At 49.4% G+C, this 19,020-nt stretch overlaps 1 protein-coding gene across 1 annotated transcript in view; it reads left to right on the forward strand.

Annotated features, from left to right (window-relative positions):
- The window catches only part of POLD2 (DNA polymerase delta 2, accessory subunit), a 62,749-nt gene that overhangs the window by 26,412 nt on the left and 17,317 nt on the right, over positions 1-19,020 (forward strand). Inside the window, exons 4-5 of the mRNA XM_085636119.1 lie at positions 7,381-7,504; positions 15,555-15,669. Of these exons, the coding sequence (XP_085492245.1) occupies positions 7,381-7,504; positions 15,555-15,669 (239 nt within the window). The remainder of the gene's footprint in view (positions 1-7,380; positions 7,505-15,554; positions 15,670-19,020) is intronic.

Below are 19,020 nucleotides of genomic sequence, written 5' to 3' on the forward strand. Positions count from 1 at the left end.
TGCTCCTGCCCGCCGTCCGCCCGGAGAGGCACCGTGCGGCCGGTGAGGCGTGCGAATCGCTCACTTTGACCTGGGCCCTGGGCCGGTGGGGGGCCTCCGGCGCTCAGGAGACGGACAGAGGGCCAGAGACCCGGCGGCGCCAAGCGGAGCTAGCACCGGCCTCCCCGGTGTTGGGAGGCCTCAGCATAGCGGTGGGCCCTACTGGGCGGAGCCGAGGCCAGCGTCGGAGCTCGCGGCTGCGGCTCTACCTCTCGGCGGGGCTGCCCGTGGGGGCCCCAGCAGCGCGGGCGCCTGTGGCGTGCTGCCCGGCCCGGGGGTCGCCGGACTGTGCGGCGAAGCACTCAGCCGGCCTGCGGTGACAGCGGGGATCGCTGGATGGAGGAGTGGCGCACTGGCCAAAACGAAAGCGGAGGTGAGCGCGCCGATTGCGGCAGACCCTCGGACCCTTGAAAGGGCTCCCCCGAAGTTGTGGGACGACGGTTTTGGGGTCTGAGGAGGCTCTGGGAGCGGCGAAGTCTCAGCGCGACTGCCGAAGTCAAGGTGAGGAGATCGGGACCGGAGGAGCGGTGAGAACGGCCCTGCAACGTGGTGCTGGCAGCGGAGGTGGCGACCGTTGGAGCTTGGGTGAGCTGGAGCCGCAGCGCGGGGACGCATCGGCTGCAGGAGGGCGGACACCACAGGAGGGGGGAGCAGAGACTGAGAGGCCAAGCTGGTGGCGCCGGCTGCGACGAGCTCACCCGGCAGGAGACACAGTCGGGGCAGGGCTCGGACCGAGGAGGCCACCGGGGTGCGGCGCCCCGGGACTTGCCGGACGGGGGCACCCCGTGCTCACGTGCGCCTTACTGCCCAGAGGATCGGCCGCTGCAGTCGAGCGGTGGGGTGAAGCGGCCCTCATAGTGGAGGGGGACTTTCTGGGATACTGTGGTGGATTGCACTCCGCTGCCGGCGACCGGCCTGAGCGCTGGACTTGGCTGAGGTGGGTCCCGCTGCTGGGGGTCTGCGCACGCGGCAGGGGAGCCCCTAGGGGTGCCCCGGCGGGAACCCCCCCCCGCGCACTCCTCCTGACGACGGCTTTGATCGTGGACCCCGGAGAGGCGGCGGAGGAGGGGAGCATGTCCAAGACCCGACCCCCCAAGGGGAAGCCTACGAAGGACATTTTCGGTCGGCCTCAGTCGCCCGCGACGATGGCCGGCGCGACACCTGCCGTTGCGCCCGCCGGGCTTCCCTCAGGCACCGGAGAGGAGCCCATCACGAAGGCATTTTTGGAGTCTCTGTTCCTCACCCTACGTGAAGATATCCAATCAGTGAAAGCAGAATTTGCGGCTGAGCTCAAGGACCTACGCAAGGATGTAGATGGCGTGGGAGAACGAGTGGCCACCCTTGAGGAGAAAAGCGACGTGGCAGTAAACGACACAGCCCTGCTTCAACAGGAAGTCCTTAGATTGCGGGATCAGAACATGGACATTCAACTGCATCTGGAGGACCTCGAAAACCGGTCCCGGAGACATAATATCAGAATTAGGGGGGTCAAGACCACTGACGACACCAGGAATCTGCTGGCTTTCACCGCGGCCCTCTTCCGGCACGTCCTGGGGAGCGGCCCGGACACAGACGTAGTCTTAGACAGAGCTCATAGGGTGGGCCCGCACCGGGGTGCCAACGCTCCGCCGGCGGATATCCTGGTGTGTGTACAGGACTTTAAATCCAAGGAGTTGATTCTGGCCAAGGCCCGAGCCCTTCATCCCATTTCCTTACAGGGCCATGCCCCTGTCCTCTATCAGGACCTGGCCTTGATCACCCTCCAGAGGCGCCGGCAGTTCCGCCCCGTCACGGTGCACCTCCGACAGCGGGGGATCACGTACTCATGGGGGCACCCCTTCCGCCTCATATTTCGTCACGAAGGGAGGCTCCACCAGATGCGCTCCCTGATGGAGGCGTGCCGACTGCTGGGCCTGGCGTCGCTGGAAGATGCGGATGATGACGGTGGGGAGGCGTCGGGCCCAGAGCTTCCTTCATCTGGATGGCAGAGGCAGTCTAGACGGCGGCGTTCCCGCAGGCCGGATCATTCGGAGATCGTACTGAGTCAGCGGGCGGCGCTGACCGCTGCGACGGAGGCGCTTGCTGGAAGCGACCACACGGCCACGAGTAGCTAGAGTGCGCCTTTGGCGAGAGCTCCTGTTCAGCTTCTGTGCTGGTGCTGGGTGGGCGGCGGGGGGGAGTGTGCTCCTCCAGAGGCTACGAGATGGACCCCTGTTCACTGACTGACCAGTTGTCCTGGGACAACGGACTAGATCTCTTGTTGCATTTTGGTTGTTGGTTATTTAGGTTGTCGGGGAGGACTTTCCCTCTTAATTTTGTTGGGGTTTTGGGGTTGAGTTGGGAACTGCTACGCTCGTCCATCCTCCTCCCCTCCGTAGCGGGGTGTCCTTCCAGTCCTACGCGGTATCCTAGATGTCTCGGTGTTGTAATCCAGCTTAGGCGCTACGCGCTACGCTTTGGAGTGCCTCCCCCTCACACATTGAATGCCCCAGAAACCACTTAACATCCTGACCCTTAATGTGCGGGGACTTAACAATCCGGTTAAGCGCAGGGCGGTCCTTTCTTTCCTGGAATACTCAGCCGCAGACATATGCCTCTTACAGGAAACACACCTCACCCCCAAAGATCACCACAGAATGAAATCGCGCGCCTTCCCCACACAACTCTTTTCCTCTAACCCCACCAAAACAGCCGGAGTAGCTATCCTAGTGTCTCGTTCTTTTCCGGGTAGGGTCCTGCAGAGGGAGGCTGAGATAAGGGGTCGACTACTTACCTATCAGTTCCTGGTTGCGGGGATCTCCCTCGTAATTGGTTCGGTTTATGCCCCTAATGAAGGTCAGGATACATTCCTCCACACTGCTCTCACTGAGGCCACAGCCAACACAGAACGACGTCTGTTGCTGGGGGGGCCTGAATTTAGTCTTCGATAACATATGCGATCGATCGGCGCAGCGTACGTCCCAGGTGGGAGCTCTCTCCCAGTCGGGAAAGGCCCGCCTCGACGAGCTGGGGCTGGTTGACCTCTGGCGCCATTTTCACCCCCGCAGCCGAGCATACACACACTTTTCGGGAGCACACAAAACATATGCCAGACTTGATTATTTCCTTAGCTCCCTACCGTTGCAGGCGCTCGCGACGGGCGCCGAGATCCTCACTGCGTCCCTTTCAGATCACTCCCCGGTGGTGGCCACCCTCCAGCTCCCCCAGGCCCAACAACCGGTGCGGCATTGGCGCCTCCGCGACTCGCTACTCCACCATGCGGCTACGGTCGAGCAAATCAAGACGGCTATTGCCAACTACCTCACCCTTAACGCGAACTCGGATACGTCTCTGGCCCTTAAAGCCGTCCTACGAGGGGAATTCATAGCTATCTCGACTGCCAGTAATAGGGAACGCAGCCGCAAACGGGCAGAGCTCACCCAGAGGGTGGCGAAGTTGGAGCAGATGCACCAGCGAACGGGTGCAGCCAGAGCCTGGCGGCGATTGTGTGTGGAGCGAAAGCAGCTAGCGGCATTGGACCAGGACAGAGCCGAATACGCGGCCCTGCGGCTGCGCCAATCCTTCTACGTTGGCGGTGATAAATGCGGCCGTTTATTGGCCCACAGGCTGCGGGCGGCCAGACAGCAACAGGGAGTGCGGTCCATCCGCCGGGGTACGGGGGGCGACCTCACGTCGGAGGATGGGGAAATTGCGGAGGCTTTCCGGGACTTTTATGCGACTCTATATGCAGGCGACTCCTTGGACCCGTCCCTCTGCTCTGCCTACCTAGATGCAGCGCAGTTACCGGCGCTTACCCCGGAGCAGGCTAGCCACCTTGATGGCGATATAGGGACGGAGGAGGGCATAGCGGCAATCTCGCGCCTAAAATTAGGCAAATCGCCTGGTCCGGATGGGTATTCGGCAGCCTTTTACAAAACCTTCTGCGCACAGGTGGCTCCCTTGTTGAGAGACCTGTTTAACACCTTCTCCCAGGATGGCGCCATCCCGGCGGAGATGTTGGAGGCATCGGTTGTGGTCATTCCTAAGCCTGGGAAGGACGCGACAGTGAGTGGTGCGTACAGGCCGATTTCCCTGCTCAACATTGACCTTAAACTATATACGAGTATCCTCGCAACGCGACTGGGTCCATACATGCCCCAGCTCGTGGAACCGGATCAGGCAGGGTTCATACCGCAGAGACAGACGAGTGACAATACCAAGAGAGTCCTCCACATCATTGAAAAAGCGTCGCACACGGACGGAGAATACATGTTATTGGCCATAGACGCCGAGAAGGCCTTCGACAGGGTGGACTGGCCATATCTCGAACAGGTACTGCAGAGGTTTGGACTAGGGGAGAAACTGCGCACGCGGATTCTGAACTGTTACCGGTTGCCCATGGCCTCGGTCCGGGTAAATGGACAGACTTCCTCCCGGTTTCCCATTGGCAAGGGCACGAGGCAGGGATGTCCCCTTTCCCCCCTCCTATTTGCGTTATATATGGAACCGTTAGCCCACCGGATCAGGCACCACCCCCTTGTAAAGGGCATTAAATTTGGCGGAGATATACACACCATCAGCCTATATGCAGACGATATTCTTTTATCTCTCACCGATCCGGTCCGCGCTCTTCATTGAACTTCATAGTTTTGGGCAGGCGTCCGGTTTTAAAATTAACATGGGGAAATCGACGGCGCTTAATATCTCCCTTACCCAACACACGCTGGCTAGACTACAAGAGGAGCACCCGATACAGTGGGCGGACTCTACGGTCCCCTACCTGGGAGTGCTGTTGGGCCCTACCATTCGAGACACAGTTACCGCTAATTATAATCGGCTCCGCGCGCACATCCGCAGGGAATTGGGACAATGGAAGCACCATACTCTTTCTTGGTTGGGCAGAATCGCGGCCACCAAAATGACCATTCTCCCCCAGATCCTATATCTTTTTCAGACGCTTCCTCTTCGCCCGCCAGCTGGTTGGATCCAGCAGACTCAGGCAGATCTGGCGCAATTCATTTGGCAGGGCTGTAAACCCAGATTTAAGCATGCCTTAGCAATATTACCGCCCGACCGGGGAGGAGTGGGGGTCCCAGATTTGCAGCTTTATTTCTACGCCACACAGCTCCGTTACCTTGTGGAGTGGAGTCGGTTGGAGTCTGAGAAGCATTGGTTGTTCCAAGACCAAGCGGTTGCGGCCACGACCCTGCAGGGGATCCCATTCCTACGTAGAGCGCACAGACCACCCAATCTATATGCTTCTTATATCACGGGTACGACTTTGGAGGCGTGGGACCGCACCGCTGTCACGCATGCTCTGACGACCTTTCCCTCCCCTTTGATGCCACTCTTTAACAACCCAGACTTCCAACCAGGTTTGTCAATCAAGGCCTTCGCACAATGGCGGCCCTCTCCGTGTCGATGCCTCGGACATCTGTTCGACACGGAGGGCATTCTCCCCTTCCCACAGATTCGTATGGACTATGGCCTCCCTGAGACCGAGAGGCTTCCTTACCTCCAGCTCAGACACTGGGTCCTGCAACCCCAGGTGAAGTCCGGTGCCCAGCGCTCCCTCACCGCTTTCGAGAAATGGCTTATCACTAGATCATCAGATAAAAAACCTATTTCTGATCTTTACAAGCATCTCCTAATCACTACCGCACACACATATAATGCGGGCTGGACACGCTGGGAACGCGAGATTGGCAGATCTTTCACCCACAAGGAGTGGGACGACATATATTACAGAGCCCGGCACTCAGCACACCACGCAGGCCTTACCGAGACGATGACCAAGGTAGTCACCTATTGGTATTACACGCCGGAGCGCCTCCATCGTTTTGACCCCGCCAGAGTGCTTTCTGTTGGAGGGGCTGTGGGGAGGTGGGTACGTTAGAGCACTTACTGTGGAGTTGTACACATATTCGGCCGTACTGGGCCCAAATCCTGGATGACATAGATACTCATTTGGACACACAGCTCCCCCGCTTCCCTGCCTATATACTGTTGGGCTTACCGAATCCACTGATGTACCCTCTTAACTCCCGACGGGGGCGCCTGATCGCTATAGCCTTGGGGGCGGCCACACAGAACATACTGGCGCACTGGCGCTCTCCCTCACCCCTATCCGGCTTAGGTTGGCTGCATAGATTGTGGATGGTGCTGGGGATGGAAAAGCTTACTCTCACTCTTGCAGGCAGGGGCTCTGAATTCCCAGAGCTCTGGCGTCCCTTCCTCACGCTCCTCAGAACTGAATTCAGGGAATTAACATGCCCTCGATATCTCAGACTGCTGCGGCTGGAAGATACTCAGATACCGCAGAAGGCCCTCCCAGGCAGCTCTGCTAGGCGGAGATGATCCATTGTGGGTACAGGCACTCCCCTTCCTTAGTGTGGTGTATAGGGGATGGACGAGAAGGGGGTGGGGGCGGGACATGTTTCGGGGTTTTTTTTTAATGTTTTTGTTACTTTTCATATTTTATTTCTTCTTTTGTCTTTCACCGAGACCTCGCTCCATGCTTTACCTTGGTAATGTGAATAGTAGCGGCACTTGTGTCTGATCTATATTGTACTCAGGAGTCGAGATTTGATTTTCTTTTCTGTTGTATGTGAGAAATTAATAAAGAGAGTTAAACCATAAACCTGGTTGCGTCAGGTTTCACGGACATTGAGTGGAGGCCGGTAGCTAGAGAGCAGCACTGTGGGCTTCCTAGAATTGTAGTTCAGCTTGAAGAGTGCTTTCTCACTACTCACCCTTGTATTCTGGGCTGTGAAAGTGCAATATAACTAGGGCTCCCGGTTTTATGGTAGTTATTTTTTTGCCATTTCCGTCTGTATTTATCCATATTTATTTTTTGCTAATTTTATCTGTATTTATCCATATTTATTTTGGGTTTCGTGGGAAAAATTAAGCTGAAATTAGTATATTTCCACATTTATTTAATCAATAAATATGCGCTTTTGCTTGAATGTCTGCCAGGTTTCAGTGCTGTGAACACCTCCAGGAGATAAATCAGTACATTATATGAAAATATGTGAATTTCAGTATCAACCTTGTGCATATCTACTGCTGTTAAAATTCCTTTCTTTTTTAACCCCTTTATCTATCAGTCCACACATCTATTGGCCTGGCAGTCATGGCAAACATTGTTTAGAATTACTCAAAAGGCACCCCAATTTCCGTTTTTATCCACATTTAGAAATAAATACATACAAAAAAATAAATGTTTTCTGTCTGTATTTATCTGTAAAAATCTGTAAAAACGGAAAACAGGGAGCCTTAAATATAACCCATAGTATTTTTTTTCTACCAAGATTTGGAGGAAACAAATGTATAAAATTCCTTTTCCATGCTTGTATCTAGCACAACCTACTGCCACAACCATCTCGTTCAAAGTACATCAGCTCCACAGATGAGTTGATCCTGGAGGATGAGCTGCAGCGCATCAAGCTGGAGGGAAACATAGACATTCAGAAGTTTGTCACAGGTACGTTTTCTGGATGCAGGTGATGCTAATCGGGGTTAGCCTGCTTCTGTTCTAACCATCTTGCATCTAGGCCTTGTGGGCTGCAAGGCCCATTTTAAAATTGACTTAACTCTTTTTATAAGTAGGCTTTTGCCGAAGGTATTTTTTACACAGATAATGAAGCGTAGACCATGTCTAATTTCTGGAGTGCAGGCACTACCATGGAAGAATGCCCTTGACTGGGCAACCAAAAGAAAATCCAGTGTTGAATGTTTACTCACTCAGTCACTGCCATGTTAAAATAGTAACTCTGTGATGTTCAAGCTAGCAGTCAGTCGGGTGCCTTTCACTCTATTTTGAGAGGGTACAGAAGTAGGATTGTGTTGTCTTGAAATTTGCCTTCTCAGCAGAACTTTAAAAAAAATCAGTTTGCATGCAGTGCATGGAAGCAGTATCTGGCAGGAAAACACAGCCATTCAAAAGGCTACATTTTGCCAGCACATCTGCAAGTTAATGCATATGTTTTGCTGGGATAAGACCTTACGGTGACCCAAAAGGAGTTGCGTGGGGGGGGGGGGGGGGGTACAATTTTGTTGGAATTGTCACCTCACTTTTTACCCCATTTGTTTACTACTAGCTGCTGGTTTTCAACTCTGACAGTGCACCGAGGCCTGCTAACCAGACCTCCGTGCCAGTGCTCTTTCCCCTAAAACAAGTTATATTCAAATTATAATCCATTTGTCAAGAACTTTAGTCCCTAGTAAATGAAATTCAGTTTGTAATCCATTTATCAAGAACTTTAGTCCCTAGAAAATGGTACCCCTGGTTCCTAGGGCATGGGTACCAAAGAGGGTCCCTACGGGCTGCAGCATGTATTATGCCACCCTAAGCGACCCACACACAAATTACATGCAGACTGCCATTGCAGGCTACGTGAAATGGGGCAAACCATTCTGAAAACATGACATAGCACACTCACCCTGTGCCATGCAAAAATGCACTGCGTGTACTATATGTAGGTCACTCCTAGAGGAGGCCATAGAGCCCTAAGGCAGGGCGCATTATAATATGCATAAGGACATATCTGCATAAGCAAATATGCCCCTGTGGTGCCTAGTTCTACTACTAGATATTGCTGGTGCTCAGGAAAGCCATCTTAAGACATGTACTGGGCACTGATTGTTACGACTACCCAGCTACATGATGGCTGCACTGAAAATACTGTTTTTTGGTACCAAATACATTGTCTTAATAAATCCGTACTGATGCCAGTACTAGATTTATTATGATATGCACCCAGAGGGCACCTTAGAGGTGCCCCCTGAAACTTTGACTAGTCTCGTAGTGTGCTGGCTGACCGGACTCTTCCAGCCTGCCACCACAGATGCGTTTCTGCCCCCTTGCTAGGGGCAGCCAACGCTTTAAGAGGTCAGAAGCAATACCTGCTCCAGGGGAATGTGTTCACACCTCCTCCAGTAGGACGGCTAGTGATTTAGCATATCAAGGCCAAGGGCTTCAAAGCCCCTGCCGCCTTTGATATGCGACCCCGGCTTCCCCCAGACCTGGAAGAGGCCACCCCCTGCCCGAATGCTATTTTGCACCAGGACAGGTGGAAATTTAGCTATGCGATTAGGCATGTTGCACCATCAGGCTAGTCGCACCCCTACAGTGGGCTACCTGATGTCCTCCACGAAAGAAGGCTTCCACCATATTGTTTTTGGTGGGATAAGGAACTATGGGACCGAGTTATGCCCATCCCCCGCAGGAAATGGTCATTTAGGGGGTATAGAGACGCCAAGGTTAAGTAACCCACTACCCTGCACTCCCCTTAACACCACTAAATTTAGTGTTTAGGTGGCCCCTGACACCAGAAACTTAGATTCGACTGACTAAAGACAAAGAAGGACATAGAAGAGCCGAAGAAGCGAGAACTGTGGACTAGCTGTGGACTTGGCACCAAACCCTGTCTGCATGCTCCTGTCCCGACAATTGCAAAGATCCGACTCGTCCTGCATCTGTGCATCCTCCCAAAGCCTTGGAGAGCTGCTAGCACTTTGCCAATCAGCCAGCATCTCCCTTGAAGTGCAGGAGCCACTTGCTTGCAGGCACCGACCACACAGTGCGGTTCACCGATCTGCTGACCACCTGGTTCATTGACTCAGCTGCAGCCCAGGAGGAGGTCACCGAGTATCCAGTGGGTCATCCCTGTCGATCCTCTAAGTCCTCAAGATGCTGATCCACCCCGGAGGCTCCCTGCACCAATACCTAGGCTACCGAAGCCTGTTGCAAGTACCAAGGCTTGTTTGTGTCCATTCCAAACACCACCACCACCAAAACTTACCTGCACGTCGGGAGACTTCGACAGAGGCCAGCTCCACGCCAGAAGTTGTCTTGCCTTGTTTCTTTTCCCTCTTCTGCAGGGGCACCGAGAACTCTGAGAGATGCGACCCGCTAGACAAAACACCAATGCACCCTAGCCCCCCAGCCTGTGTTCATTGAAACAAACGGTGCCTCCGTGTTCCTGAGACCCTCAAGATCAGAGCCCCCCTTTGGGTTTTACCCTCTGGTCCCCCAGTCCCCACTTGCAGCCTTTCTTCTCAGGTACTGTTCCTCATTGACTTCAATGTGTAGTGAACCTCTGCATCCAGACCCCCCAGGGCCGGATAAACTTGAATTGTTGGTGCTTACTTGGACCTTGGTCCCTACTTATTTTAAGTCTAGAAGAACAGTCTTGTAAGTTGTTTGCGAGTGACCCTATGCAGTGTATGTTTCTCCCATAGGATAACATTACAGCGTTTGAGGCTCATGCCTCAAATCTGACAGCTGTATTTTCTGTGTTTATTAAAATCTCTAACTTAGAAAGTACTGACCCCCAAAGATCTTGGTATCTAAAAATATATAAAACTCTGTGTTATTTTTACAAATTGGTGTCAGATTGTCTTAATGAGTGTATTTATCATTTATTGACTCTTTGTGAGTAACAAATGTCTAACACTCTCCTCTGATAAGCCTAAGGCTGTTCGACTACACTGCTAAAAATAGAGCACCTTGGGATTGTTAAAGCAAGCCCCTTTACACTTAGTAATGGATACCTGGACTCTACCCAGTGCACCTCACTTTGGTACACTGTATAGTGAGCCAGCTTGCTACGGTTGGGGTGGGTGGGGGTTCAAATCAGATTATCAAGATATGAACCTTTTTGAGGATAAAACTCCTTTAGTGTTGCATCAGCCTTACTTACCTAGGGAAACCAGAATCAATAACAAAATAGTCTCGTAAAGGGTTAGAACGTAAATCCACTCCCTACTGATAGTGATTTTTTCTGAAAAATATTAAGAGGGTACCTCATTTAATTCATGAGCGGGTGGAATATCGTTTTACATTGAAATAGTCAAAGCCAAATTTATTTAAATGTTCGGTCTTTTAAAACCATTACACTATATAATATCGGTTACATTACTTAAAGCATCCTATATGTAAAAAAAGAACATTTAGTAAAAAGATTAAAATCTTCATTCATTGTTCTACACTTCTTAAAATCAAATACCTGTCCAAAAAGTGCTGCACCATAACATCATCCTCATCTTAAAAACCATTATCATCCTAAAACTGTATATTAAATTGTTTGGTTTTCTTCTACAATTCTTCTTAATTCCTTCAGATACAAATGTATGAATTTAACCCCCCTGCAGACCATCGGAATCGAAGACCCACCTAACCAGGTGGTTACCGCTTCCCTGCATGTTCGTATGTTCATATTAGTGAATATTATTTTCAGAAGTATCTTTCTTTCTTTTAATAACTTCGGACATGCACAGAGAATATGTGATAGAGATTCACGTTTGTAGTTGCACAATCTGCAGACTTGATTTTGGTAATGGTCTTTCCTGGAGGGGATCAAATTCTTTGCTTCCCACATACCAAAGCGTAAATTCATAAATTGGTTCTTTAAAATTTTTGTGAAATACGCTGATAAATAAACCTGCGGTTTCCTGGTGCCATATGAATTAATCACCATCCATGCATGACGTCTTTGTAATAAGCTGTTTTCATCTGTTATGTTAGACAGGATTTTTGTTGACTGATTTAATGCTTTGTTAAAGGGCTGTTTCTCCATGCCCGAGTTCCAAATTTCTTGAACACAAAGATCCTCAATAACTTTTGCTAAGTAACAGCCCCAGGAACCTTGTGTTTTCTTCTCTCTCTGAACTTCTATTTCTTTCCAGCACAAATTCTCAATACAATCAATTGTGGCTGCTCTAAGCCTTCCACGTAATTTAATCAAAGCACTTTTGCGCCGATGTATTTGATTGGTCAAACCAAACTCTAAACGGACTTGAGCCGGTGATGAAATAGGATTTTGGAGCTCCCTAATGACAGTGTAGAGTCCTTTAGGTAGATTGGACGTGTTCCGTTACCTGAAGGAAAAGGTAGGTCTTGTTTATTTTAAAATAGTATTATTTTGCGTTAGCGGAATAAACAAACTTGGAGATTGATGAATAATCTACGCCATTTGTGTTCTTATTACCAAATCCCAATATTGATGCTCTATGCCTTGTGCTGCTGCAGTCGTGGTCCCGATACAGCTGACATAAACCCACTGATGCTGCCTCCTCTCAGGCTGGTGCTGCTGCCACCCTGAGGTGGTAATGTGGACATCAAACCCTTTTGTTGTGCTCCTCGATTCTGTCGTGCTGGTTGCCGGACGGGTGGCCACCTTCCTTAGCCTTGTGCTGTCCCATCCCTTATCCTAGTGGGATTGTAATCCTCAAGTCCTGCGTCCTTCATTGTCACAGCGTTGCTTTTTCCCTTCACCTGCTGTTTTTTTTCTACCCATATTGCTTCTACCCTTTGCCTGGCTCTCGCTGCCGGCTGGTACTGCCATCATCCTTGATCCAGTGCTAGTGCCACCTGCTGCCTTGTGCCACTACTTTGCCAGATCCAGTTCTGTTGTTGAGCTATGCCAGTTCTGCCACTCCACCCACTCTGTGCTGCTGCCATATAGGCTCCACATTGCTTCTTGCACTGTGTTTGGCTCGGTCCATTCACAAATCAGTGACACTGCCCTACTCAGCTTTTTGCCTCTGCTACACCCAGCATCTTCTGCCCTGTCCTGCTCCTTCCTCGGTCTCGTCTCTACTGCTTTCTATAACTGTTAATTACTGCTGACTCCCTCAGCCCAGTGCCCAGGCTTCCCTCAGCTTAGTTCTGGCTTTCTTGGCTTCCTTCAGCCCTGTGCTAAAGTGTCCCTTTGTCTGATGCAGTTCTCTCCTTCATGTCCCTGTTACCAGTAATAATAACAAGGGGTCCCGGTTTATAGTATTTATTTTTTTACCATTTCCATTTGTATTTTATCCATATTTATTTTTTGTTCATTTTATCTGTATTTATCCACATTTATTTTTGTCCCATGCAAAAGAAGACGCTGCAGCTAGTATTTGTTCATATTTATTTACACTTGCACTTGTGTGTTAAGAGTTAAGCTATACCTATACATACACCAAATTAAGTAAAGAAAATGCATTCATCTGTGTTTTTTATCAGTCTTTGATTATCCTAACTCTGCTACTAAGGGTTTGTTTGGGTAGAAATAATTTTTGTATTAGTAAAGTCAACCCTAACCACTGTTTTACGTTAAAAATGCTGAGTTTAGGTTTCCCCTACCAAGCACTCTTAAAAAATGCCTACCAGTATGGTTGACATGTGAATCCCTCACCTACACTCTTTGTCTTATATAGCATGTCTATACACTGATTTACACATGTATGATGCATTGTCTTTCTTTGTGTGTGTGATGTGAAGTCCTCCAGCACCCTACACTGGTAAGAGAGGCGCAATAAACAAATGAAATGCATGCGAGAGAGGGACCATGGAGACATTTTAAAGACTGCACGCACTTGTCAAAGTTACCAAACAAAACTGAAAACACTGAAAGACAGAGGTGCCGATTACGATCCGGTAAAAAATTTCCCCGTGCGACTCGTATCCGGTCTTTTTACCGTACGAATCGTACAAGTGCCGTACGAACTGGCAATCACGATTCGCATGGTAAAAAGTCCATACGAACCGCATTGGGAATCATTCCCCACACGTCCTCGGGTCGGAAAATGTGTCCGACACGTCCTCGTACGATTTACCGTACAAATGTGAAAGGTGAAGTCCGACCGAGGAATCACGATCCATCCCGTGCGTCCGAGGTTACAACCGGATGGAAAAAACACCGTCCGCACCGAACTCCCATAGCAACCATGGAGACGTGCCCGCATACGCGCCGACCCCCCCCCCAGCCCCCCGTACGTACGCGCCGACCCCCCCCGTGTACGTTCGAGTAGAACCCCCCCGTGTACGTTCGAATCGAACCCCCCCGTGTACTTTCGAGTCGAACCCCCCCCGTGTACGTTCGAGTCGAGCCCCCCTGTATGTACACCCGTGTACGTTCGAGTCGTACCCCCACCCGTGTATGTACGGTGCATACCCCTACGCGCTGGAGGTACGCACCGTACATACACGGGTGGGGGTACGACTCGAACGTACACGGGTGTACATACACGGGGGGGTCGGCGCGTACATACGGGGGCTGGGGGGGTCGGCGCGTACGTACGGGGGCTGGGGGGGGTCGGCGCGTACGTACGGGGGCTGGGGGGGTCGGCGCGTACGTACCGGGGCTGGGGGGGGGTACGGTGCGTACCGGGCCACCTACTCTGGTCGATTCGCGCCGTACTTCGCTTTTCCGGCACTTTTTGGGTGCCGTGAAAATATTGCCGTCCGGACTGCTGTCGGTTCGAATCGTAATTCCTGGGTCGTGAAACGCTGCCTGAAAGCGTCCTGACGTCACGTCGCAGCATTCCCGGATCACATTCGTATGTATGTTTTCGTCGGTCGGTGTTTTTTACGATTCGTACGGAAATGGTGTTTCCGTGCGAATCGTAATTCCATGTTTGTAAAGTTTTACGACCGGGTACGAGTCGGACGGGGAAAACGCTCCGACCGACGATTCGTACCCGGTTTTTACCGGATCGTAATCGGCACCAGAATGTTCTATTTTAAACAAAAAGTGCACATTTATTGTACCGACATCCGGGGCACGTTCAGCAGCACATTCTGAGAAGGGGTGATGGGAAATGCAGACTCTCTTTTGGGAATGTTTAAAATATTTGTTATTGTGATGGCATCAAACAAGCACTGTTACAAAATCTCTCCTCAAAGTTACCTGCAACCTGTTCGCATCCTTCGTGATGCAAAGAGCAAGCGCAACGGTATTGAGGAAGAAGAATGAAGAAGGCATGAAAGCAAATGGGAAATTACTTTTGCAAAGGAAACAGTAGAAAGGAAAGAGACTGCGATCCATACATCTTACTGGAGAGGGCTAATTGCACAGAAGCAGCTGGCATTCCACATGCAAATAGTTAAAAAAATGAAAGAATGTCATGTTTTCTTTAAATGGGATCACCATCATGTTTGTACACTTCTGGTATGTTCATTTTTTAATTCCCTCAACGCCTGCCATCTGCAGCCGAGCACACCTCTTCCTGCTAACAGGCCTCCGCCTTGCCGCCACTGGGATTCACAGGCTACCTTATTAGCGCTGACCCCAGCAGGCCCTGCCAGATGATGACTAAAACTTTCTATCAGCGATACGGACTGCTAATGCACATATTAGCCCCTCGCGCTCTGCGATTAGGCATTCTAGGAGGTACATAGTGCTGCTTTAAACATCAGGTACTTGTACTACTTACAGCATCTCTCACCCCTTAACATGCAGCACCTGCTGACGCGCAGTACGAGCAGCTTATCTTAAATAGGCCGTAATGGTGTAGATCAGGAAGAGGGGCGTGGCACGGTAACCCTGGGCTGGAGCGGGGCTGTGCCGCACAATTTGTCAGTATTTTCCCATTTCTAATTTATAAATACAAAAGATAAATTGTTTTCCGTCTGTATTTATATGTAAAGATCCGTTTAAACATAAAACCGGAAGCTGTAATCCTAACTAAACTCCCTCTTGGTCCAGTTGTGCTGCTGCCTTTTTGCCCGTGGGATCTAGTGTCCACGCTGTTTGCTTTCTCTTACCCAGGTACCATCCTCGCTGTGTTTGGTAAAGAGGACGAAGCTGGGCGGTTCATGGTGGATGATTACTGCATTGCGGACATGGCCCCTCAGGTGCCACGACCAGTCCTCGAGAGTGACAGGTGAGAGGTCAGAAGTGTACATATGGAGAGGAGAAAAAGATTCAGGAAATGGGTTAACGGGCAAGATACCTGCCACTGTCTGAAGTGGACAGAAGGCGATGGGATGAGACTGCCATTGGTAATAGGGGGATGAAAGGATACTGCAGGCAAACGAGAGAAGAAGCCTGCCAGGATATGCAAAAGGAGTGTGACAATAAATAACAGATTGAGACTCTTGGGACTAGAGGAATTGAAGAATCCTGGGTCTAATGAGATAATAGATGGATTACAAATATTGCATTGCTATTTATATAGTGCTTACTACACCTGACGAGGTGCGGAAGCACATTTTCAGAATAATAGCACACTGCTTTGTGGGAGGTCAGTGTTGGTGATTTAGTCATTTATAAATGCTTTAATTAGTCATGCTGTGTGCACTCAGTGTCATGAATTTACTCTTTTATTTTCATAAATATTATTGTAAAATTGTGCACATTCCATATATGGCAATATTTTGTTTGGGGGGTGGTCACACTGTTAGGAACATCATTCTGCAAATGAGTATTAAACATAGATAACTTTATTTGCATGATTACTTAAAACCATTTCAGTAAAAGAGAAACAGTAGTGCCTTAACTTCTCCAAAATTAAGACCAAAAGTTACAATTTGATTTTTATACCAGAGATTATACTGGATTTGCACCCTGTATGAAAAGAAGTTGTTAAAAAAGAATTTTGTTGTAACTAAAATTGTTTTAAAAAGAGGATGTGGTCCGCCGGCTAGATTGCCGACTTTGGTGCTGGAAACCAAGGTTCGAGCCTCGGGGTCGCGTCCACATCCTGTGATTCTGGGCAAATCACTTAATCTCCCCGTGCCTGAATGTGTCCTTGTGTAACGTAACCAGTGCTCATGTAAAGCACTCCAATGCCTTCGGTCGAGTTTGCGCTATATAAATCTGCATTAAAAAAAAAGGAGATGAATAGAAAACCCCAATATGTGATGATGTAGAAGTCAGCGGTAAACAGTACGTGATAAAGAGCCAGCATTGTGCTAAATAGTTCTCTTGACAACCGAGGTGATGTTTGCTGGTGACCACAGTTCAGTTGGTCTCTAGCTCCAGGTCCTGTTGAATGTTTGAGAGTCTCAGAGTGAGTTGACCAGAGCATAAAAGTGAAGACGGCAGACTCATGGATCCCAATTGCTGAGAAAGGGGCGTATATCAGATATGGGATGGGGGAAATGAGCATAAGGGTTATGCAGCTTGATAAGGAGGATGGATCATTCCGCTTAGCTGCTAGTTGTTGTCAAATCAGCATCTCTGCAGAGAACCTTTAATTGCATAGCAGAAAGATATTAACCCATCAGCTGCTAGTCATTAAAGTTTTTTCCCCACTGTAGCTGTGAATCGTACAAAACGGCAGCTCAACTGAACTTCTCCACCTTCAAAACATTCCTTCACTGCCTGGCTGCATGTTCTTATCCCCTTGATCTTAAAAATGGGTTTTAATAGCAGTCGGCATTCATATTCTAACTTCCCACAGATGCACAATAGATGAAGCACATCCTCTTTTGCTTTCCCACATAGACAACAGTTAGTCGATGTCTGTATTCGATTCCAAGGTGTTGCATGGTCAGAAGAATACTCAGTCGATAGTGAAGATATTTTTCATTTATTGCCTTTGTAAATCCTGCTCCTAAGTAAGGTTGGAAGGAGGGATTATTGTAGCTCTGCATGATGAACCATGAGTGGGTCCTTTCTTTTATCGCTGCCTTGTCTTACACTAAGGAGACCCTTTTCACTGTCTTATTAACGAGATGTTTGAAGCTGTTATGCGTCCCAAGGCCTCCCAAAGTTCACATAGGCCCAGTCGGTCTATCGATGCTAGCAAGTAGGTCATGGCTGCACTTTCGTTTTTGACTGTAGTTCCTTCCCTAAATGTGCAATCTGTGACCCAGACTGAACACTTTTGATTTTTATGCCAGCATTTGACATAGGCACCTTTGCAGGTAATTTCTTGCATCTGCAGGCCAAATTTCAATCATATTTGGGCTGGCGAAGTATATTTAGGTAGCTTGAATATCATTCTTAATGCTCTTGAAACTATACCTTCCAGCGTGCCCGCATCCCTTCCCCTCAGACACTCGCTCCTATAAGTGATGGTTGGGATGAGCTTTGCTTGGAACACCTGGAGCAGAAGTATAAGGCTCGGGCCAGCAGTTTTGTGTTTGATGTTTCTTAATGCTACCGCCATTGAGTTTCCTCTTCTCTTGATGGCCTCTTTTTGTGGCCTAAACGTGCCTTTGTCATCTAGTATGACCCCCAGGTATTTGGATTCTTTGACTATTTCTAATGGTTGACCTGACAGATGCCAGCGAGAACTAGATGTGTTCTTTTTTGGTTTAATCGCATCACTTTAGACATGCCTAAGTTGATGCTTGGACCATTATTAGAAGAGAAGTTTTGAGTGGTGTCTAGTAAAGGTTGGAGACCAGTCGAAGTTCGGCTGATCAGTACAAGGTCGTCCGTGTAGAGTAGATTGGAGAGAGCAAGTTCACCCATCCTTGGGGCGTGTGAGTTACAATTGTCCAACTCTGTAGATAAGTCTGCCATGAAGAGGTTGAACAAAGTCGGGGGCAGGACGTACCCTTGTTTCAGCCCCTTTGTAGTTGGTATTTTTCTGGGCAGGCAGTCGCCAACTCCAAGCTTCACTTGGACCCAGGTGTCGGTATGTAAAAGGATCAGCTGATTCAAGAGAGCAGATGGTATATTTCTCTTGGTGAGTTTAGCCCACAGCTTCTTTCTATCTATGTTATCGAAGGCCGATGAGTAGTCGATGGACCACACGTAAAGTGGCAGGTTTGCGGCTTTTAAAGCATCTATTAGAAGAGAGAGGTAGTAGTAGTTTGTTATTTTTTTTCTTCTGAGTTTTATATAGCGCGAACTCGACCCAAAGGTATCTGGTATCAGATTGATTTACGTAAGCACCAGTTGTGTTACAGACAGATACATTAATTATTGTTAGGCACAGGGAGATTAAGTGATTTCACATGATGTTGAACGTCGTTGCCGAAACTCAAACCCGGTTCCCCAGATTAGAGGTCGACCGCCCTAGCAGTTAGGTTACATCCTCTCCTATGCCCTTGCAGAATCCCATCTGGTTAAGGGGATTAACTGATTTTTCGGTTGCCCAATCTGTAAGTTCTTCCAAGAGAAGGCCGGCATGGTATTTAGCATTGTCATCTATTAATGCTACCAGCCTGTAGCTTTTTGATTGGTTCTTATTGCCTCTCTTGGATAGTGGGGATATGATGGACCCCCTCCAAGAAGCCGGTATTCTTTCTGCTCCCAAGATCTCTTCAAAAAGTGGTAT

Source organism: Triturus cristatus, chromosome 11, assembly GCF_964204655.1.
Source record: "Triturus cristatus chromosome 11, aTriCri1.1, whole genome shotgun sequence".
NCBI lineage: Eukaryota > Metazoa > Chordata > Amphibia > Caudata > Salamandridae > Triturus > Triturus cristatus.